Source organism: Sclerotinia sclerotiorum, genomic scaffold (assembly GCF_000146945.2).
Source record: "Sclerotinia sclerotiorum 1980 UF-70 scaffold_2 genomic scaffold, whole genome shotgun sequence".
Lineage (NCBI taxonomy): Eukaryota > Fungi > Ascomycota > Leotiomycetes > Helotiales > Sclerotiniaceae > Sclerotinia > Sclerotinia sclerotiorum.
In genome coordinates this window covers 20543-42715 of record NW_001820834.1, presented here as the reverse complement: position 1 = coordinate 42715, position 22173 = coordinate 20543, and the positions used below count along the sequence as shown (strand labels likewise).

Below are 22173 nucleotides of genomic sequence, written 5' to 3'. Positions count from 1 at the left end.
AAGAGCAAAACGTACTTTTGTGTTATTCTCAAAGTCTGACTGCATCTGCAAGCACTGTCCTAGATACATCAAACTCTCATTAATTTTTCCGGCCTCCGCTAATGTAGCACCGGCAGTTTTAGCATCTCTGGCCCTCTCACTTCCAGCCAAATCTACAACGGTAAGCGAACTTCCTCCCCAAGCACCTGGTATTCTTGATCTTCTCCTTTTCTTTACCTCCACGCAGAAAAATCCATGCGACCTAGACGATGTGCTATTAGAATTGGTACCCGCGACTCTTCTTTCATTCAGACCAGCTTCTAAGACCATGAGTGCATCTTTTATGCTACCACATATAATCTTCCTTAACCCGGCGACGACCTTCCGGTCGGGTGATTGTTCTGTAGATTTAAATAGCAATGGTCTTCTCCTAGATTCTTTTGTAGATTTGTTTAGTACCGCCGGCGTCAAAAGATCGAATATCCTATCGTTATAAACCTCATACATCGAAATCAGAATCGCATATTCCGCATGGTGATCTATGTCAACGGTGATATCCGTAATATCCGGACTACTTGGCAAAGCTGATGGTCTCGTAGGTATGGTTCGTCTCGGAGTAGGTTGGTAAGAATCGCCCTTTTGAGGAGTTTTAGTACTAATCATCTTCCTGGCTGCTGTTGCAGTAGCTTGCATGAATGAAGGGATAAAGGAAGTCATCGATACTGTCGATTCTCCTGGAGTTGGCACTGGCGCACATCCTGGTGGTTTACTATCATTATCCTGGTGAACCACGATCCTGATGCTTTTAGGACTTCCTGTTGCCTGAAACGGCGGCAAATATGGATATAATTTGGTTGGGCTTGGGTGATAGGGAATAGGCACTCGTACCACCTGAGGTGTTGGAGCTCTTGAGCTGGCTGGATCGAAGTAAAATGTATCTAGGAACATTTGCGCAGACATGACCTGAGCTTCTGACGGATCCGATGATGCAATGGAGCCATGTAGTTCAGGGTGTGAATTGACATCGAGGATATTGTTGTCAATGGAACGAAAGAGTAAATCGAGGGCAAGTTGTGTAAGGCCGCGTTGATGTCGAGATCCAAGAATTGTATGACTCTGCGAAAGAAATATTAGTACCCGTTAAATCTGCAAATCAAAAAACCACAATATAAACCTTTCCAGAGCCAGTGACTCCCAATGTAGCAAGCAAACCATCTCTGCCACCTCCACCATTTTGGGCCAGCACCCCTTCAACCAAAGGAAGCACACCTGTACCATGAAATAAATCCAACTGCGAACTCTCTTCTTCAAAGACCCGAGTGAAAGCAAATTTCTCCACTGCCCTGCGTCTGTTGTCATTTGGTGGATTTAAGGTAATGTGGGTCGGAGATGCAGTTCCATCTTGAAGTTGTTCCTCGGTGGGTTCCTCAACAGTAAGAAAGCGGTCTGGTATTGGTATGGCGGGGTATAAATGTTGAGTTGATATTGGAGGAGGTCTTAATCGTAAATACACTTCAAAGAGTGCAGATTTTGAGTTTGTCATCGTCGGCGGTTCCATGATGGGCGAATGTAGAAAAGTGTTGTTTCTAGACACTCGCTGATCATGAAAGGAGATTTAAAAGTCGCGGAAGGTTTATTGACGTGCAGCAAGGAAATGAAAGTCTGGGTCTGGGGTAAATTGTTGTCTGGGTAACCGAACACAATATAAGCATGTGAAATTTCCGACTTTACGTTACCCCTGACAATAGAGGTAAGTGTATATAAGGTTACTATAATTAGACGAGATAATTATACTCATTCAAATTATGACAACTAATAAATATAGTCCTTGGTAAAGCTTGCGTTTTGGTGGAAGACTAACGAATGACTGTGTCTAATAATCGAATACTGTATTTTTATCACAAAGTGTCTAATGTTCTGCCTCCACGGCAGTGGCTCCCAGAGGGCCAGCGGAGCGTCATTCAGATGATTGATTAAATGTTTTAGGAGCTGTTGAAAGGGGACAATTCAAAAACACAATCACTACTAGATATTCAACCATCCCCAAAAGAGACCTCCGATCAACACTTATCTTATTTTGCCTACACTAATCCTAATCTTATCCCTATGTTCAAATCTTCCCTCCATTGTGCAACACAGCCCAGTTCAACCAGCCCCTGCTTTCCCGTTAAGAAGTTCAAATTTAATGTACAGTACCAACGCAAGAAAATCTCTCTAAAGTCCCTCCTTATTTGTATATGCCCCCATATAAATGCTGCCTCATGATCATCGTGATAAAAAGCAAACTTAGCAAAGAAGGAAGGGTCCAAATTCCAAATTCTCTTTTTCCCACACAAATGAAAAAAAAAAAACAAAAAAAAAACGCCATTCACACCGTTGCCGCCAGACAAACTCACAATCCCAAACACCATATGCTAGGTATACATCCCCAATTACTCCCTAGGTCACACGCCGGTAAATAACGTCTTTTAAGTCTCCGCACTCCTAATTTTTTTCTTTGAAAAGAATGTTCCCCCTCTCTTGGGCGGGATCTCCCCATTCGCAATGGCTCTTTCTTCCGCGTACCCTTTCCTGCGATCTGCTCTGCGTTGCTCGATAGTTTCCTGGCTAATATGCCCGAAACCATTTCTTCGCCGGAAGCATGCATCCATAAGTCCATTGGCATCAACAAGTCTCCGAGGAATGGTTTGAACAACTTGGAAGATTTCCATGGGATCTGAAACGGCCCTGATTTCCTGTTCCCCTACTTTGAAGATCGCTAGAGCGATGCGGAAAAGAGTCTTCGATCCTTCGAAGAAAAAGCTGTCCCAAACGCGTAGTGTAGTCTCAATTGGAAGGGTGCCAATAAAGCATGACATGAACCAAGCTGTGGTACACAACGTGATTGGTGGAAGACGCATGGAAAGCCTCCCGTCTCCAGCCGTGCCATCGAGTTCTCCTCCAATCTTAGCCCATATCGCAGGCATCGATTCCTTAATGCTAGTCATTAGTACTCCTAAATCCACATTTGCGCCTTCCAGATTAACCTCGTGGGTTCCTGGTAAATAAACCCTTGTGATGATATTCAACATCCAAAAACTCTTCTCTTCATCCATAAATAGTAACAACAAACCCGCCAAAAAGTTTAAACTCTGACAATACCCTATCCTTGGATTATAAATACTAAAAGCTTGCAATACCCTCCGCAACGATTTCAACATTGGGGTCTCCGGTTCCTTTATGCTAGGTTGGCTGTTTCGCTTCTCGGAAGCAGGAGGAGGATCCGGTTTAAATTTGATATTATCCGGGAACGTGCGATTGAGATCCCGCTCAATAATTTCGTCGTCCGTCTCGTTAACCCCGCCAGCGGCGGCTTGCTTCACGAGGCTGTCATACACACCATAGTGTTTGCTCACCATAGCTGGACCACCTGCGTACCAAAACCATGCTTCTCCCCGCCAATCAGGCGGGATTCCCTTGCGGACGAAACGCTTGACTTTATTTGATTTTGGTGGAAATCGAATTGGCTTATCGGTGATCAAACTATGATCCTTCATCAATGACACCCACTTCTTTCGCCTTCTCTCAACATATTCATTATAAGGGCCACTCCAAGCCTCATATTCCTCCAACGACACGTATTGTGTCTTTTTCTTGAACCCATACCGATCTCTAGCTGGATCTGGCGGATTGACCGGTGCTGGGGGCGGCACCGCTGAATGCGGTTCGGAAAACCCATTTTCACCCTCAAGAGATGCCCCCGCACCATCAAGCTCTTTCGATTCTGGAAAGTCCTCCGGGGCAAAATTTGAAATGCCTGCTGCACTTTCTACTTCAAATGCTTTGACATGAAACATTTGAGTAGAACCTCGAATCGAAAATTGCGACGAATCCAGAGCAGGAGGTGGCGCAAAAGAATCATCCATTGCCTCTTCAATCTTCGATTGTCTCCTTTCCGAGCTCGGTGTCATTGGTCGAAACTCGTCATCCTCGTCATCCTCATCAAACGCCTCGCCTCGATATACAGACCTCGGCCTGATGTCCGCACCGGCCTCAAAGAGCTTGTCCTCTAAATCATTATCTTCAACTCCTGAATCCATAAATCCACCTTCGTACATGCCAATTGCATCATCCACACTCATTCCTTCGTCTTTTCCCCCAAAGAAAGAAGTATGTGAACTGCTTTTCGTCAACACGCTGCTCCTTTCCGTTCCACTTGTTCCAAAGTAGCTCGAGTTCGTAGTTAGAGCAGATCTGAAGCTTGCCCTGACTTCCTCGTCGTCAAAGTTTGGTGGGCGAATTGGGGGTTCACGTCGATATATGGAAGAGTTATTGCTATCGGGTCTGTTGATTCCTGTCCTAGGCCTGAAATTCGCCTGTGGAATATTGCGCTGTCTCGCATTATTTAAATCCGCAGTATGGTAATCCGGGATCGATGCAGACGGGCGGAGTGTAGGTGTAGGTGCAGGTGTAGGTGCAGGTGTAGGTGCAGGTGTAGGGAATTGTTGACCCGATTGTGAGGAGGCGGATGAAAGACCACGATCTCTTGTACTGAAGATTGACCCATTATTAAATGTTTGTTCTTCTTGCGGTTCTGCACCAAACCGTGAGGCATGTATCAGAGGACTGGGCGATTCGTTCCGCCTCCGCAGACTTGCTTGTCGCGGCCTCGAGAAATTATCTACCATCTTTTCAGGCGTTCGTCTGCCAGTGGAAGAATGCGATCGCACATTACTAAGCTGTCTCAGCCGTGAAGCCTCTGAAGGTTTTCGTCGAAGATGGTGTTGTGTCGGGGCAGTGAAGGATCGGGAGGGTTCGTTGGGTGCTGGGTGATGCGATGTAGAGGGTCTTTGATATGGGATAGGAGGATTTTGAGCGAGGGGATGAACGGGCAAATAATGCTCGCGAAAGGATGGTGTGGGTGATTTGGGTGGGAATGGAAATGAACCATTTCCCGACCTAGCAGTATTCACAGATAGCTCGGAAGCTTTAGAAGAAGTCCGGGGCCTTGTTGGATATAGGTTGAACTTCTGACTTCGCTGCTGTCTGATCTGCATATGCGGACTCCTGTTACCCATGTTGTTGGAAATGGGAGCAGACGCTTCAACGCCATAATAACCATTTCCCATATTCATTGTCATGGCCAAACGAGTAAACGGCTTTTATGGAAGATATTCCATCTAAACTTTCAAGCCCTCCGCATGTAAAGCAAGCAGCAAATCAATTCCACCTCTCTCCAGGTCTATGACCCGGATCTTATCTGGAGGGACCCTGTCGTAATTGATTCCGTCAACATCAAATCCGAGATTCTTTTCCGTCCGGGGTTACTTTTCTTTCCTTCCTTCTCTCTTTCTATGGAGGAAAGAGGCTGGTTTCGCTGGTGGTACAATTATGTTGTGGAATAGTAAGTAGGAATGGTCGGAGCGGGCATTCGGCGAAGTTCGAGTCTCGAGGGATTAGGGTAGGTGCTAGTGAACTATCTTCACCAATTTCCAAATCAAAGTACAATTCCCCAGTGTTGTTCCAAATGTTCCAAATGTCCCAATATCTTGTACTCCTAATTCACTTTGTGTCTCCAATGTTTCAAATTCCGGATTGGATCCCAGGTAACGAGTGAGGTATGAGAGTGAGAGTGAGAAATAAGAGTCAGGGTAAGAGTAAGAAAAGAGTAAGAAAGAGTGAGAGTAAGAGTAAGAGTGAGAGAGTGACACGAATAGAAGGAATTATGCGTAAAAAGTGGATTTAATAGGGATCAACCAGCGCTGAGTTAATTAATTAGTGGGTGGAGTTGTGAATTTATGAAGCTGTGAATGAAGTTTGAGTTGCGGAAGGGTCAAGAAGTATCAAATATCCAGTATCAGAGATCAAAGATCAAGTATCAAGTAGGTATCAGGTGTATTTTGGTAGCAGCACCGATAACTAAAACTTGCTTGTATCTTTCTTGTATTGTATTTTGAGGGAAAAGGCGCTTTAAGAAAGTAAATAATGGGATGGTGTGGGATGGTGTAGTAAAGATCGATAGTATAGCGTTTAGTTTATGATCCACCCTTGAATTGGAATCAAGGCGAATTTTAGTAATGAATGTGTATGAATCGCTCATTGATGAGAGAAAGTAATAAGAGGTTGATGTTGAGAATGAACGAGTGGATGAATAAACCGATTGATGAATTAGCTAGAGTAAAATCAATCAACGAATGAATATGAATATGAATATGAATATGAATATGAATATGAATATGAATATGAATATGAATATGAATATGAATATGAATATGAATGAATAATCAATCAAAGTAAAGTAAAGTAAAGTAAAGTAAAGTAAAGAAAAGGTTTCGGATATTTCATTCAATTCATTTGTTTCGTGAGATGGTCAAAGCAATAACCATAATCATAATAATAATAAATATATAAACAAGGCAAAAAGAATCAACATGACCTTACCCCGTAGACAATGGAAGGTTCATATTGTCAAGTAATATAAATCTATCATGGTGCAAATTTGATTGACATGTTCCATATATTTCCCATATCTTTAAATGAGCACTGGCTGAAATCCCATCATGGTTATACTCTTCACGCTCATCATGCTTTCTACTCTATCCTGCTTGGAATTGTGCTCCGGGATCTGATAGGGATCTTCCTTTCCCATCCGGAATATACTCCGTAGTTATCGGTGATGAATCGAGAGCCAACCGATATTTATTATATTATTATATAGAAAGTTTTCTCCTTCAATTCTCTTATAATTTATAATGTGTATCTAAGGCTACCCATGAAATAGCTAATTGCTAACCAGCCGCCCGTTAGTTCATTACAAAAAAGAAAAGTAAATTGTCATCAAATCTTATTTTGATGTTCCTCTGCATCAACAACCCTGCTTAGATTCTCTAGCCAAGAAATCTCGCATGTCTGAGAGTTTGGGAAGGGAAGGGAAGGTTTAATAGAACTTGGAAGCCGAGCAGAAAGGGAGAAGACTCAGGAGACAGGGAGGGGGAGGACGGAAAGACAGAAAGACAGAAAACGAGAGGGAAGCGAGATCAATGGGGTGAATACCTACCCAGGTAAACATACCTAGGTATGCATGTCATGATTATGGTAAGCCCAGGTCAGCCCAGTAAATTAATAAGGAAAGGTTTCGGATCAACGTTGGAACCTGATCCTATTTCCTATTCCATTCCCTATTCCATTTCCTATCCCAATTAATCTCTTACAAACGTTGAACCGAAACCTTGAAGCTCATACCAACATCATCAATCTTGCTACCGCTATATTTTATGATAACTGATAAAATACCCTCTCGAACATGGAAACTCTTCTAAAACCTTCTGACTTCATAGACGCCTTTCTATTGTTTACTTCCCTCTCTCTTTGGCATAAGGCTTAACCCTCGCGTCACTTTTCCCCTCTAGTTCTCTCCCTTTTGCACGCCGTCTTGATGCTAGAGGAGCAAGGAGGCATGAGCGTTTATTTCTTTGCGCATCGGTCAATTCGTGATATTATCCCGAAAAGAGGTGGAGTGAACCATTGTGATGAATAAAAAAAACAACAAAACGAAGAAGCAAAGAGCTTGGAAATAGTCTGACTTGTCAATTTACAAATCGGCCTTTCATCAAAGTTCAGAGGTGATCCATCCAGGTGATCCATACAGATATTTCAAATCACCCACGTCCAGATCATGCAACCGTCTTTCCCGGAAAAGCAAATGCATATTTATTCCTGATTTTTTTGCTGTCTGATCTCTGATAACGTAATAGTAATTTCTTCTATGCACCCTAAACGCCAATGCCATTCATTTCGCTGCTGAAAGTGCTGTCAATCATCGTCATCTGTCGATGACTTCATATCACATCGTTCTCGTTGCCCGGATCGTACAATGTCCAACCTTCCCTCCATCAACTTCCACATGCTTCTCGTAGTTTACACCATTCATTTCTTCATAGCATACTTCTTCGTATTTTCTGTTGCCTCTTTCGCAAAGCCCTCTGGATCCGTCTTCAATTTTTCCGCAATCGCATTTTCTAATGGATCGTCCGGATTTGGCTGGATCAAAAGGTTCCTAATGGCTCCCAGAATAGCCGTAATCTTTCCACTAGGCTTCCACTTGTCTTGCTTCAACTCATCCACGCAAATTGATCCTTTCTCATCGTAGGTAACGTTAGGATGGTAGATGCGAGTTACGAAATTGACGACGGGTGGTTTGAAAGGATAGTCTTTGGGGAGGACGACGTTGAGGATAAATAAGCCGCCCTGATGTGCAAGCGTTAGTGAGAAGGAGGGGACGTTCAAGTAGGAAAGAGTCGTACGGCATATGGTGTGTTTGCAGGGCCTTCCATCTCGACTTTCCATTGATGTAAATCATCCTCCTTCATTAAGGATGTGCTGATGCCTGGGATGGGATTTTCCGTCACTACCTTTAACTCCTAATACATCTCCAGTCAGACCATGCTCTACTTGTGCTCAGGCTCGGGAATCATGGTTGCAAACCTTGGCGATACGGCGTGCTGCCATTTTGACTGTTGGTGGATAACTTTCAAGGTAGCTACAGAGAGTGGCGGGGTAGGTATGGGTGTTGGATGAGGGGTGAAATGTGCAAAATTGAAGATGATGTGACTGACTGTTGACCTGCTGTTAGAATCAGAACGAGTTGGGTGGGTGAGATCTCTTACTTATAAAATAGATGTATGGTCAAACTTCAATCTATGAAACTTATTCGGAAATTCAAAGAATACTTCTTTTTGTAAGGTTATTTTAAATCTGTTTTGAGTGTGAGAGTTTGAAATTATGTGAGAGTATTTTATAGAAAGCTATTGGAAAGCTAGTACTTACCTTATAGGATGGAAAGTAAAGCAACCGAATTTCACTCAAGTGGAAGGTTCACGTCAGAGCTTGTGGATAGATAGGTACCTAGATAGACGGTCTTTTCTATCCCTGTCCTTCCGAGGCAGCAAATGGCAAGGCTGAACATTTGTGTCAGGTAAAGAAGGCTGGCTACCTGGATTTACCAAGTAGGTACGAGTGAGTGAATGAATACCATGTTGGAATTATTTTAATGTCCTCTACCCGAATACTGCTATTTAAGGTGTATTGTACAAACCTTGGTAGAAGGTAAATACTGGAGATGAATGATAGTTTCTGCATCTATGAACGGCCTTTCATCAAGTCTTCTTTCCAAGTCCCTCGATCTTTGTCTTAGTCTCCCCTTCGTCCTACCTATTACTTAAAGATTAGTAGACACCAGAACTCCAAAGTCTGCCTGGGTTGAAAGTTCCAACACTTCAGGCCCGAAAATAATATCAAAGTCGGCTTCATTTCCTGTTGTCTTCACATTGACGTGAAACTATCCTCACATGTATATTGTCCTTCCTTCAGATCATGTAAAGTTGGGGTATTTTCTTTCTTTTAACGCTGTTCTCAGTTCGGCTATTGCCCTGGTTATTCCCTCTGCAAAACAACGACTAAACCCATCATTCCCAGCATAACAGTCTTAAGCCATGGATGCTCACTGAGTAGAATGGTAACATATCCCACAAATGGTATGTATCCCACAACACTTCCGATGATATCTTCCCTCTCAATGTAATCCTGTCCTCGTGCATATAGCTCCGTATCGTCTGCCACATTGTTGTCTCCCTTTGTCAATAATTTTGCTTTGGGTCTGCAGTCCCGGGTATTAGTATAAAATGTATTGTTAGATTCCACGAAATTCAGTATTCCAAGCACATCTCCGCCGTTCTCCGCAACCCGTAAAGTAGAGACTCACCCTGCTCCAAACTTTCTAACCAACCGATGCACAATAGGTATATCCTTCCCCTTGACATTGTAGACCACAATTTCTCCAACCTTTGTCTCTTCCAACAAATTCCTGTTCCATAGAAACAAAAGATCTCCACGCTGGAACGCAGGTTCCATGGATCCGGATAAAACGACAACAATTGGCGAAGGAGAATCCGAAGCGACTGAGAGACCTTTCCACATCATAAAGGCAGTAGAAAGAATGAGGGCGAAGTTCAACACTTGAGCCGCTGCTTGGCGGGGGTTCTGGAGAAAGGAAAGCATGGTCGATGGTGCACAATTCGTTGCGTTGGTAGGGTAGAGGTGGAAGATGTTAAAATCTGCGAAGCGATTGTCTTAAGACCAGTCAAAGAATGGGCGAATCGCCTTTGGTGATGATTGCGATCAAAGGTACAGGCACATTTCTTACAAGTCGTAAATGAGGAAATGAGGAAATAAGGACACCTTCTGTAGGTAAGGATTAGTTATGCTTGACTTGTGCCTGACTTATGCATAAACTTATGGTCCGTGCATTGTGCAGTCTTAGACTTCAACATCCTCACTTATGTAATCAGACAATGAGATGCTCAAGGAATCAAAGATATCGATTTGAGGAGGGGATGATAACCAACCTTTTCACATATATAATGATATCTCATGAATGTTATATACCTAGGTAGTATGTATTTGCAGCAGTAGGTCTTCAATCTCTAGTGGTCATTGGCCTTTCCATGAAACTCAAATTGGTTCCATATACATCAAACCTCAAAGTTGCATTTGCAGTTCTTGAGTTTCCTCTGGACAATGGCCATGGGTTCTAGTTCCTTCCCGGATAGCTGAGTAAGGGATATACTACGAGCTTCCTCCTTTCTGATACATCAGCCAGAAATCCGAGTTATGTTCAAGATCTCTAGGCATCCCGTTCCCGCACCTTGACAGGACTGTGCTTTCCCTTTGTTGCCGTTGTATCCATTCGCTCCTGCCATCAGTGTTGTTGACAAGAAGGATTGCAAGTCCTCATCTTCTCCTTCCTGTCTTGATCCATTTGTATGCTAGCTTTTTTCATGGCATGTTTATTTCTTCTCTCCATCTGTTTCCTTTCTCTCCATCTTACACCACGACACAACTTCATTGCAAAGCATCGTGTTTCTCGGTCGTTTTATTTACTCGATTCATTCATCCAAATCTCGTTTTGGTCAGTTTCGTCTTTCATTCTATACCTAGTAAGCTTCATCTATCTATTCGGAATCGTATCCTTCGATGTCTTCATCTACCGCTCTCCTTCCAAATGGAAGTAGTAAGAAGAATGATCACGTAAGTTCCATCTTAACATTTTCATTCGCAGTTGATGAATAATGCTAATCAAATTGCAGCCTATCTTCCTCCGTGCTTGTCACTCTCCATGGATTAACATTTCTCAGAAATGCCTTGTCTATCTCAGAGGAGCCCTCGCAGCCTACTTTCTGATCTCTTCGCTTGTCATCCTTCATTACGAGCTTGAAATCCTCAAAAATGGCTGGTTGGTTGTTTATAAACTTTCAAATATCGTGTATGGCTTTCAAACTCTATACGCCTGGGTTGCCTTTGTAAGTATATGTCTTCGATTCCTCAAACTACACGTACCATTACTCAGTTTCAATATCTGGTGCTAATCTTTACCTGTCGGCAGATTTGGACCTTCATGCACCTTTACTACCCACACAACAATGACAATAATTCTTCATCGCTCTCTGGCTACATGCGAAAATTTCTCTCACCATCTCGTAAAAACACCAACACCAACGGGAAGTACCTATTTAGTGTCTTTTATTGGGTTATCCTTGCTTTCCCTCACGTCGTTACCTTCATCCACTGGGCAGTTGTCGTCCCTCGAAGCCAGACAGAAATTCCAGGTAAGAATCCTTTGACGATACTGTAATCAATACTAACGAGGATCCAGGAGACACAATCTTTAATGATAAGCTCACGACTTACTTCATCTTCAGCAAGCACGGTCTTAATTCCGTTGCTGCTTTGATCGAGCTCTTCATCCTCAGCAGCATAAAGAGATCTGACGTAGGTTTTTCTGACTCTATCTCTCTTATTCTACTAAATATGTTCAAGCCTGTTTGGAACCATGTTACTGCCATCGCTGTACTTCTTCTTGCATATGTTGGCTGGGCAGCTGTCGGCAACTCCTATGTCGGAAAATACACATACTTTTTCCTTGATCATGAGAAGTTAGGATGGGAGTATTACTGGGCATCTGTTGCTGCTTTAGTTGTCCTCGGTGAACTCTGTAAGTTACTTCTCCCTTCATGCAGATATGGTCTTGCTAACAGATTCAGTCTTCGTCTTCGTATATTCCCTCACAGGTGTTCGCGAGTCCATGACTAAGAAACAAAGCGACGACAGGAGCACAGGTTATCAGAGATTGCCTCAGTAGAAGGTCATACCGTATTTCTGAAAGATTCAAGAGAAGTCTAAGCACAATTATTGAGGTCGACGAGTCATGCGTGGAAAGGTTGCGAAGAATCAAAATGTTGATGGAAAGCAACCGTGACGCGTGGCCGAGGTATCATGCTGTTTGACTTTTGTTCCGTTCCGCTCGGTATTTTTATTTTTCTTTTCTTTGCTTTTCTGTTTATGGTGGTAGTATGAAAGAAGTTCTTTGGGTTCCCTCTGTAACTATCCAGATCCGATTGCTTTTCTTTAGCTTTACCTAGTACCTACACTAATTCCTTCCTCACTTTCGATTCTATCTATCCGCTGTATCTGCCATTTGAATTTAATGTTCCGAAATGTGATTGAGTTGATGAGGTTCAAGTTACGAGAGACAATGATGGATAGCTTGGCGAAAAGATTTCGTGAAGTGGTAAGTAATCAAGTTCGCTCACGTGAAATATTGGAAGCGCTGCCACTTTGCACCACACGTGCTTGAGTTCCAATGTATGATAGTACTCTGACTTGGCAAGATGTTAGTTAGTATCAACAACTACCCACAATCCAGAAACGGTTCGATATATTTAGCTAGGTATTATTCGGGTCTCATTCTAGGTAGCTAGGTAGTCCATCATCTGTTCAGATATCGACGATGCATCTAGATCTGAGTGGAGGAGTTGAGCAGACAAGTGGTTGGGGGTTTTATACGAAGACGGATTTCTGTCGCCGGAAAAGCGAGGTTGAGAATGGATTATGACGTGTGGACTTTGTGGGATATGTCCCTTGAATTTGTTCGTTTGAACTTTGTGTATAATACTTAGCTAGCCCTTGGTTATAATCAATTCAAGTCACGAAATAATGGCATGGTTTGTTTGAAGGGGGCTGGTAGGTGGGTAACGAAGGGTAAGGTGATGGTAGTGATGCATACACACTGTGTTTTTCTGTTCTGTTCTGTTCTTTTCTTGGAATTTTAGAAACTTCTTAAAGGGCGAGATGAGAATGGGAAGTTTATAGCTCCCTGTTAAAGACGGCGTGGGGCAATGATAACGGACCTTCGTTCTGGTCAATGTGTGGTATTCATTATATCGAAATGAACTTTGGAGGTTTTCATCATAATGTTTCTGCTATCACTTAAGATATGTCCACATGCATGCATCAACGGCCACCGCCTCATTCTTCAGCATTAAAATAATCATGTAAAAAATTTAACTTGTTTTTGAATTGCTAAGTGTGATAGTCTGTCAATGAAAATGCAACGCCTTCCGCTGGTAGTCTCAGCTGGTGGTCTATACTAGACACATTGCTAAAGAAGCAAAAGTTGGTTGATTGAATACAAAACTCGGCTCCAAGCAGACCACATTCGAGAAGTTCTTCCATCCCAAATTGTGTAAGCCATTGCGAACAGCAACAGCACAATTCCAAAAGGTGTAATTTTGGATGTTCTCCAAATATACAGCCCAAACATAAATTACACCACATAGAGTTTCCTCTGCAGGTGAAAATGTCCTTCAGGTAGGAAATTGTGCGACTCGGCTACCATTCAAGAAAAAGCTCTGTAGGTTCGAGAGGTGCAGGTTTCGAGAAGAAAATAAAAGCAAAAGAAAAGGAAACGAAAAGAAAACTGGACAAGAACTTTTTGTCATATACCCTGCTCCAACAGACAGTATATGTGCCTAATAGCATGACCGAAGTCTATGAACTTTTGTGTATGGTGACCAATGCTTTTGTCTAACGCCCGCTCATCCGTTATTAGATATACAATGTGCAGAAGAAAAATCAGACACGAAGAGAAATCTGAGGCCAGGGATGACAGTCGAAAGGTGTCATGCCGTCCATCAGTCGTAATGAATCATTGCCAATGGAATGATAATCGAGCAAGCGTGAGCTCAATATTGGTAGCGGAACATGCATCGATAAGATTTACGCTTTGCTGCGACTTCTCTTGTGGGGTTGACGTCCCTGTAATGCACCATTTGATTTCCGCTTTCGCTTAGCGACGTCACCAGCGGGACTTGAGGGCATGAGAGCTTTGGGTTTTCGTCGTGGGGTTAGAGAACTTGTGAGAGAATCGAGATGTCCATTTTTGACACCTTTAATTGTGGAGGTCCCAAATGCAAGTGCATCCTTAGAGATAGTATTGCTGTTGATGAGGTTTTCGTTTTGTCGATTGAGGCGAAAGGCACCAACATTAGTACCTTTGTCGAGATGTACTAAAAGGGGATGAAGTCCGTCGGAAGTGGTTGGTCGAGCAGGGGTAGATGATGGCGCTTCGACTGGACCGTCATTACGTCCATCCTCGTCATCTGTCATTGCCTCATCCATGTGAAGCAAGTCGCCCCACTGGAGAGGTTCACTTTGGTCTTCGCTTTCATCATTGGATGAACTACTTGTCGGGCGTGCGACGTTATCATCCACGGAAAGAGGGTTTTCGAAGAAGGCTTCTGGGTTGCCAGTGTGGTAGGATCCAAATTCTGATGCTCCATCTGACACTGCACTCATCATAATGTTCGCTTGATTGCTAAGGACTGGGTTGTACTGTTCCATGCTGCCGTTTCTAATGGGTGAAGGTGAGCTTTTATCCTGTAGTCTGGTGGGGTCGGAACAGTACATCAAAAGGTCTTTTCCTTGCTCGTCCAATATAACAAATGGTACGTCAGTGTTATGATACCAAGTAATGACATCAGGCTGGCCTTTCTTCCTTTGGATTCGGAAACCAAGGCATGGTGGAGGGGCTGGTGATTCGCCTCTAGGAACGGGGTCGTCGGCGTCTGGACGGTTCTCTCTCCAATCTTCATCATCAGTTGTGTCTCCACCAAAATCATCACCAAGGTCAGCTGCAGAAACATTGCTATTAGTATACGGCACAACATCTGGGCTCGACAATTGCAAGCTCAGTTTCACTCCACTTACATTGGTATCCAGATGCAACGGAATCATCACTATCACTCCCTTCGGAGTCATCAGAATCGTTGTTCCCATTTCCCCATTGTTCCGTGTCAGAATCAGGATCATCATTATATGTGTTATCATCCAAGCCTCTGGCAAGATGAAGGGGGAGCGCATCTGCACTTAAAAAGGGACCTTGAGCCGAAGTGTTCGTTTCGAATAGGTCGGGATGCCAGTTGACAGACTCATCGTCAGAGATGCTGCTGTCTGAATCTTCGTCGGCGAATGTAACTCGCTTTTTGGCACCCTGGATGCCGAGCAGATTATCTTCAAAAAATCCAGGACTCTCGAGTAATTCTTCCGAGGAATCCTCAAATCCTCCCCATTCTTCATCGTTATTAGTTGCCCGAGGTGTGTCTTGTGCATCGGTATCTTCTTCGATAGTCTCTAAATCGTCGTCTTCTTCTAACATAGCAGCTTCTTCATACTGCTCGATCCTTGACCCCCCGGCCCGCCCGAATGCATCGGGCTCGTCATCTGAATCATTGTCCTCGGAATCACTGATGAGATCCACGCCAGCATATGAAGAGTCGGAAGAGTAATCGGTGATTTTCTTGGGCTTCTTTGACTTTTTGGATCTAGGAGTCTTGAAAGACTCCCGTTGTGTGTTTCGAGACATTGTGGTTTGTGTTTTAATATGATCTGCAAGAAATATTTGTTGTGGGGTTAATTGCGTTTGACCTAAAGTATCGGCGGTGAGAGGAAATTTGCAGATGTGGAGTTGTAAAAGGTCTAGTAATAGCTGTGAAAACTCTACTAAATATGTCGTGCTGGTATCAATTGACTGTGTCAAAAGATGATCTCGAATTGTGATTGAGTCGACTTTAAAGCTTCGAGGAGATGTTGTGTCAAATTGCAGGTATGAGTAATTTTGGTATCTTTGTTTATTTGTTCGTTGGTTCGTTCGAAGAGAGCCTCCTCACCTTGAGGAAGAATGGCAAGGTTGGGAACTCGATCGAAAAATTGTGATATAATTTTCAAACTCTCAATTGATATCTAATCAATCTATCAGATTGGCTGATAGACAGTGAAAGTCTGGATTATGTCGTCAAGATCGAATGTATAAGATTGGGGAAGTTTACTCGTTGGCTGAAAGGACTACAGACATGCCCGGTTGAGCATGCTGCAGTGGGGATTCACTGCTCAGCGATGGCCTGTGGCATTGTCTCGACGAAAATAAAAATATGAAGATATACTTTAATTGGATAAGTTTAGGGTGACTTCGTTGTCTGTTGGGGGTTGATGAATTTGGTTGAAGGAGGAGGAGAGGACAGGAAAAGGAAAAAAGAGGAGCATCGACGATATATTAATTTTTGGAGGGGACATTTTTTGAGACTCGGCGCTAGTGTGTATTGGTGCTAGTGCGGTAGATATTAAGCAGATGAAGACTAGGATGGTGGGATTTCAATTTGGTGGTTGGAGCTTTTACTACGAAATTGTGCGTGCTTCTCCATGATCCCAGTCAGCCATAATTTGTGGAGATTGGTTGAAGAAACGATCAACCAAAAAATGGCTGAAGGTAATGATTGGCTAATTCTTTTACTTAACATTCATTTCTCACCGCTACAGCCCAAAAATAATATAGACTTGGTTACTTTTCTATCAGTCTCATTGGATGAATTGAATGGACAGAGTACTCCGTTGGAGTCATTCTAAGCAGGGAGGGATGGAAAACCGTTTAGGAACGAACACATTAGTTCTACCTGAAAAAGGAATTAGTTTCATTGGTTCATATCTCTAGTAATTTATCTTTTATGACTTCTCCTGGATCTGCTCCGTCTCCTCTTGAGGCAAGAGGGCGAGAGTGAATTTGTCTTCATTGTTCAACACCTAAGAATTTTCATGGGAATTCGTTTATCCTAGATCCGCTCTGACTCCCCCTAAGCCAAGAGGTAAGAGACCATCTATTCTCATTGCTCAATACTTGATAGTTCCTATGGGAGTCACTCAGATACCGACATTCATGAGTCAAACCATGGCAAAAGAAACTGGTTCCATTGGTCAATATCCAGTGATTCTGATAAGAGTCATCTCGAAAGAAGATACAATGAGCTGGCTTGAGGCAACGAGGTAAGAGCAAGAAGCGAATTCCTTCATGTTTATTCGTCATGATCCATCCACTTTCATACTATTCTATGAAGAGTCAAGTCAAGAGATGCACGAGCTAGGTTGAGGCATGATGAGTGAAAGAAGTGACATAAGTTGGTGGATTGCTATTCGTCATAAGAATGTCAATATATGGGGAGATGGAGTTATAGACCTGGAGGCAGTAGGTAGGTATGAGAGATGTAGGACTAGAGATTACCAGGGGATAGGAACTAGGAAGCAGAAAGGAAAAGAGAGGAGTGAAAACAGGAGTGAAATGAGGAAGGAAAATGAAAAAAGTGGTATCATTGGTGTTGGTCTGTAGCCTCGGAGCTAAAGACATCGAATCATCTATTCTAAAATAGTCGATAAAGGTCCTGAAAGTGGATATTTTGATACTATTGCGGGGCGATTATGTACTACGTACAGCAGTCCAGTGTCCTTCTTTACGGAGTACTGTGGATACGAAACGATTATGCTCCGTACAAAAAGAACTAACAACGCATATCAAATCATCTACTTCGTACCTTGTATCCTCACAGAGGACTTACGATTGAGGGTAGGAATCTTCTTCTCCATACCACACAGAACATATGATGCATGTGTTTCAACAAGGCCATTGAAAGAGGAATTGAATTTGATATGCGGTGTTGGCGGCCAGTGCCAATGTCGTTTTCCCTTTTATACCTTATCATACACAGCATACTCAGTCCAGTACATTTAATGGTCAAGTTTGGATGCTCCGGACATATGAAGATTAGATCACTATACCTAGGTAAGGTGCCCCTACAAACCAATGAGTATTAGGTAGATACCTACCTAGTTAGTTTTGACCCGGAATCGAGATGGTCCCAAACGGGAACTTCGGTATTCAGAGACGTCTGTACCGGCCGACATCTTCTATGGCATGGCATTGCACAACATGATAATTTCCTGTCTAGTGTGTTCGTTTTTTTTTTATCAAGGAATGCCATAGAAATATTTCTGCAAGAAATATATATATACATATCAAAATAATAAGTGTTTTATCCTTATGGAAGTTCATTCCTCAAGATATTGATATTGATTCTGGAATCTTTTGAGGCTGATATTACTCATAATCTCGACTTACCACACTTGCCTTACCCGGAGGAGCTCCTCCTGCTTGCCAATGAAATGACAGCCAGTCACGCACAAAGTACTCTATGACTCTTCGTATGACTCCTGTTTAAGATCAATTTGAGATCAAGGTGGTTCATTCAAACTCCATTGGATATTCATCAAGGACAGATGTCTAACTATCATCTTGTCTACGAGTACTCAAGATCAAGTAATAAATTCTTGCCAGAAAAATCGACCCCTCTTCTCTTCAACGTTAAGCTTCTAGCTCCTCCATAAAGTTCATAAACCGACACATAAATGATTCAATAATTGCTCAAAAAGTGGAGATGAGAAAGTGGGGGCCAATCAAAGTGGAATTAAGGGTCTTTATGCTTGTTTTAAAAATTTCTTTTTTTTTCCATTCGATTTTCCTCTTTGTCTTTTTTTGCCATGCCGAAAGCGGTGAGTGGGGACTTTTTTTTTGTGTGTGGGGAAGAAACTTAGCTCTCACAATTGCACCTGCATAACTTTTGTGCATAGTTCCTTGGCTTCTCAGCTCCTAAGCCCAATTCAGTTCATGAGAGCAAAGTTTGGTTTGTGTGACTCGAGTACATACCTAGTACATAACAGGAACCTTTCTAGAAGCTTTCCCCATTAGACATTGACTTCATCCGCCATCTGCCCATGAATACATGAATACTTGATACAGTGAGTGGTGTATAGTCCTCTTTGCATGTTCATCACATGGAAATAGCATCATTATCATCATCATCTTCTTCTTCTTCTTCTTCTTCTTCTTCTTCATCTTGAGCAAACTATCAGCTCTGCTCGTGTATTTATGAGTGTACAAACCTTGAAACCATTTCATTGATCTTTGTTCTCTTCCTCATCTCCCACTTCCACCTCCATTTCCTCCATCCTCTCTTCTTTTCCTCAACCCAACTTTGCCATGAGTACCTTAGTCCAGAATACTGTCTCTATTGTACCAGCAATTGAAAGTGCAACAACAACAATCCATTTGACCGTTCTCGTGGCGCCAAGGTCCTTAAAGTTGAGTCCGATGGAGTGATTCTGGTTTTCTTTCAATTCTGATTTCGCTGGCTTTTCTTTTGGTGGTGCAGACGTGTTTGATTTGTATTCAGCATATCTCTGTGGATCAAATGTGCTGAGTTTATGTGCATGAATCCTGTTGGTACTTCGTGATGTTGATGGTGAGCTTGGGACGAAGACTCGGGATTTGGAAAGAGCCTTGTGCATCTTGAAGTTGTTTCCACCCTGAAGGAATATCGCTCAAGTGACTTGTTACTTTCCTCAATCAATGATCTTTGGGATGGTTGTCATGAATTCAGTTGCTTTCATTATTTGGTGTTGAACTTATATGGTTGTGGTCGTCGTCATCAATGGGCACGTACTCGTTTTCGCAGCACAGTAAGGAATGGGACCAACTCATTACAGGTCGTGTATATACCGATTTATCCCGATGGAATGCTCGTGACCATTGTCACACAAACTCCTTCATCATCGTTTCTGATACGGTTGTCATGATCTGGAGATGTGTCAAGCGATATTAAACATTGTCATAATATATGATTATATTCCCTTATATCATAGTTCACATGCTTATCTTTGCCACCATATTCTCCCATATTCCTCTTCTCATGACTTTATTACCTCCTTGGATATAGCCATGGTTCAACTTGGCTTCCCGACAACTTATCGTAAAATATCGTTCTCGACTCCGGCTGACTTTTCCCCTCGTGGTGCGTCACGTCCAAGCTATTTGTTTTTTCAGTTTTTTGTTTACTTCGTTTAGTGTTTTCGTTTTCATCAAAAACTGTTCCAGGTAAAGTTCCTACGTAAGCCCTAAAATCGAGACCAGGATACATCTAAGGCGCCGGCTTAGCCCTCTTGAGTCTTCTCCCTCTTGTTTTTGGGAACTTGCGTGTTGCAACAAAAGAAAGTTGCGATTATAGAACAGCCTTCAAGAAGAACTTCTCATACGTGCGCCGAAGTTTTGAAAAGTGTCAAGCACAATCAATGATGAAACCAATTAATATCGTCGATGAGACTGCCGAAAGCTATTTGCGATTAGAGCTAGGCAAAAATATCACAGATGGGAATTATACTCACGTAACCGTTGATACAGGTACAAGATTCCAAGTGTGACTACCATTTCCGCCAAGAAAGCAACGATAAACGATGCTCAATATGGAAGCTGTAATGGGCCTATTCATAGCATCAGCCGATACATTCAGTATCTTCTTTATGGCATGAAAAATCAATCAAACTGTCAGAATCCAGTACCGAAGGCCAGAGCTACACCAACTTCTTCCCGGGCTTTGTTTTTAATTTACTGGCTGAAATCAATGGTAGAATACCGAAGCATCAAGGAGTCAGTAGTTATATATCAGATGGTCTAGGAGCCCGACTCCTCACAAAAATATCAATCGAGAGTCAGCCCGGAGCAGCGTAGGTATACTTAAATCCTTTTGTTTGTTACTAAGGCTTGTAGACGAATGCGTTACCAATGTTTCATTTCCTGTAGAATAGCTGAGATGCATGCGTTGATGACAATATTGAGGTCAACATGTTTCCGGATAAAGTGAGGAAGCCTACGCGCACAAAGTATTATAGAGACATAGGTGGTTATAGCAGAAACTATGGTTTAATATACCAATCAGTATAATTCTACCTAATTACGTCCACCATGATTTTTGCGTGCAATTGCAAGTGAAAAGACCCCTGCGAAACACTCATCAGTCATGCAGTCTTTTGCGGATGGGCTTCCAAGAAATCAATAAAATTCACGATCCTCCCCTTCAGCTTCACCGGCCGCATAATTCAGAAGATTGTCCAGGTCCTCACGATAATAAATATTATTATTAAAATACCATGATACTAGAAACCACTATTAATACCACGCATGATCGAATTCGGATTTATAAACTTCGAGGTGATGCCTAATTGGGGCGCAAAAGCTGTAACGTTTTGAAATGTAGACACAGGTAGCTGGAAGAGTTTCTTCCCAAGATTTTCCGGGAATCAGAAATCAGGAGGTAATGAATTCCCATAGTGTTTGAAGAGAAGCCATTTGAAGAGATTTGGAAAATTTCAACGTCTAGAAATAATATGACAATATTTGAAGATTTTAAGAGAGTGTAATGATTGTGTCTGATGCGTTGTCTTTTTAGTCGTTTCTCACAATGCTAACAACGAATTTCTATAATGCAAATTCAAATCCTGTCCTTTCCTACGCCATGAACGTGAAAGAATCTTTCAATTTCATTTGAATCTCTTTTCTAAGACATAGACAAAGAATCTCTTAGCTGAGCGTCACTCAACAGCATTCGCTATGGTGGGAAGAAGCTCCAAATACCAGCCCTCCTTCAAATTTCCTCTCATCCTCTTTCTATCAAACCCTTACGCTGCTCCCTAATGGTAATTGAAACCTTACCTACAAGTCAACGGGTACCAATGCTCACAATAAACTTATTTAACTCTCTCTAATGTCAAACTAGTTCGTTATTAGCCAAATATGAAATGAAAGCAAAGTTGAGTATTGCCTCGAGTCTTTTGGCCCTCAACGAGTAATGTAGTTCGGTTTTCCGTTTAATATCTTGCCTAATTGCTAATCCTGAGGTCTTAGTACTTAAAACCATACGCCGGTGCTTCGAAATGTCATCTATTCGGGTCACCAGAGTGCACTATAATCTAGTTAGTCTTGGATTTGCTGAAAGCTTGAAAGGATTTAATGTAGTTTCTGAAAAACTTCAGGTTTTTATAGCTAGAATGGGTATCTCGAATGGATTGGAAAAAGTCTTCGGGCAGATTGGTAAGGTCCTTCTTAAACTGATGTCTGGACGGTGGCAGCAATGCGAGATGATCACGAGATGACAGCCTCGTTGCCACTTT

General features: G+C 42.5%; 9 protein-coding genes across 9 annotated transcripts; 3 read left to right on the top strand and 6 right to left on the bottom strand.

The window, feature by feature from the left end:
• Nucleotides 1–68: 68 nt before the first annotated feature.
• SS1G_01095 (hypothetical protein) lies at nucleotides 69–1537 on the bottom strand (the record flags this gene model as incomplete). Its single annotated transcript, XM_001596853.1, has 3 exons — nucleotides 69–98; nucleotides 217–1095; nucleotides 1154–1537. 3 exons carry the CDS (start codon nucleotides 1535–1537, stop codon nucleotides 69–71), a joined length of 1293 nt encoding a protein of 430 aa, XP_001596903.1.
• Nucleotides 1538–2447: 910 nt separating this feature from the next.
• Nucleotides 2448–4646, bottom strand: SS1G_01094 (hypothetical protein; the record flags this gene model as incomplete). Its single annotated transcript, XM_001596852.1, has 1 exon — nucleotides 2448–4646. The coding sequence occupies one exon, from the start codon at nucleotides 4644–4646 to the stop codon at nucleotides 2448–2450; it is 2199 nt and encodes a 732-aa protein (XP_001596902.1).
• A 3238-nt stretch (nucleotides 4647–7884) lies between these two features.
• On the bottom strand, nucleotides 7885–8466 carry SS1G_01093 (hypothetical protein; the record flags this gene model as incomplete). The annotated part of the gene is made up of 3 exons (XM_001596851.1): nucleotides 7885–8205; nucleotides 8262–8378; nucleotides 8443–8466. The coding sequence occupies 3 exons, from the start codon at nucleotides 8464–8466 to the stop codon at nucleotides 7885–7887; spliced, it is 462 nt and encodes a 153-aa protein (XP_001596901.1).
• A 924-nt stretch (nucleotides 8467–9390) lies between these two features.
• Nucleotides 9391–10014, bottom strand: SS1G_01092 (conserved hypothetical protein; the record flags this gene model as incomplete). The annotated part of the gene is made up of 2 exons (XM_001596850.1): nucleotides 9391–9613; nucleotides 9719–10014. The coding sequence occupies 2 exons, from the start codon at nucleotides 10012–10014 to the stop codon at nucleotides 9391–9393; spliced, it is 519 nt and encodes a 172-aa protein (XP_001596900.1).
• A 975-nt stretch (nucleotides 10015–10989) lies between these two features.
• Nucleotides 10990–12154, top strand: SS1G_01091 (hypothetical protein; the record flags this gene model as incomplete). The annotated part of the gene is made up of 5 exons (XM_001596849.1): nucleotides 10990–11043; nucleotides 11103–11315; nucleotides 11399–11621; nucleotides 11669–12007; nucleotides 12057–12154. The coding sequence occupies 5 exons, from the start codon at nucleotides 10990–10992 to the stop codon at nucleotides 12152–12154; spliced, it is 927 nt and encodes a 308-aa protein (XP_001596899.1).
• Nucleotides 12155–12550: 396 nt separating this feature from the next.
• SS1G_01090 (predicted protein) lies at nucleotides 12551–13480 on the top strand (the record flags this gene model as incomplete). The annotated part of the gene is made up of 3 exons (XM_001596848.1): nucleotides 12551–12583; nucleotides 12972–13016; nucleotides 13388–13480. The coding sequence occupies 3 exons, from the start codon at nucleotides 12551–12553 to the stop codon at nucleotides 13478–13480; spliced, it is 171 nt and encodes a 56-aa protein (XP_001596898.1).
• Nucleotides 13481–14070: 590 nt separating this feature from the next.
• SS1G_01089 (hypothetical protein) lies at nucleotides 14071–15715 on the bottom strand (the record flags this gene model as incomplete). Its single annotated transcript, XM_001596847.1, has 2 exons — nucleotides 14071–14984; nucleotides 15061–15715. The coding sequence occupies 2 exons, from the start codon at nucleotides 15713–15715 to the stop codon at nucleotides 14071–14073; spliced, it is 1569 nt and encodes a 522-aa protein (XP_001596897.1).
• Nucleotides 15716–17071: 1356 nt separating this feature from the next.
• Nucleotides 17072–17170, top strand: SS1G_01088 (predicted protein; the record flags this gene model as incomplete). Its single annotated transcript, XM_001596846.1, has 1 exon — nucleotides 17072–17170. The coding sequence occupies one exon, from the start codon at nucleotides 17072–17074 to the stop codon at nucleotides 17168–17170; it is 99 nt and encodes a 32-aa protein (XP_001596896.1).
• A 1831-nt stretch (nucleotides 17171–19001) lies between these two features.
• On the bottom strand, nucleotides 19002–19518 carry SS1G_01087 (predicted protein; the record flags this gene model as incomplete). Its single annotated transcript, XM_001596845.1, has 2 exons — nucleotides 19002–19076; nucleotides 19219–19518. 2 exons carry the CDS (start codon nucleotides 19516–19518, stop codon nucleotides 19002–19004), a joined length of 375 nt encoding a protein of 124 aa, XP_001596895.1.
• Nucleotides 19519–22173: the final 2655 nt, after the last annotated feature.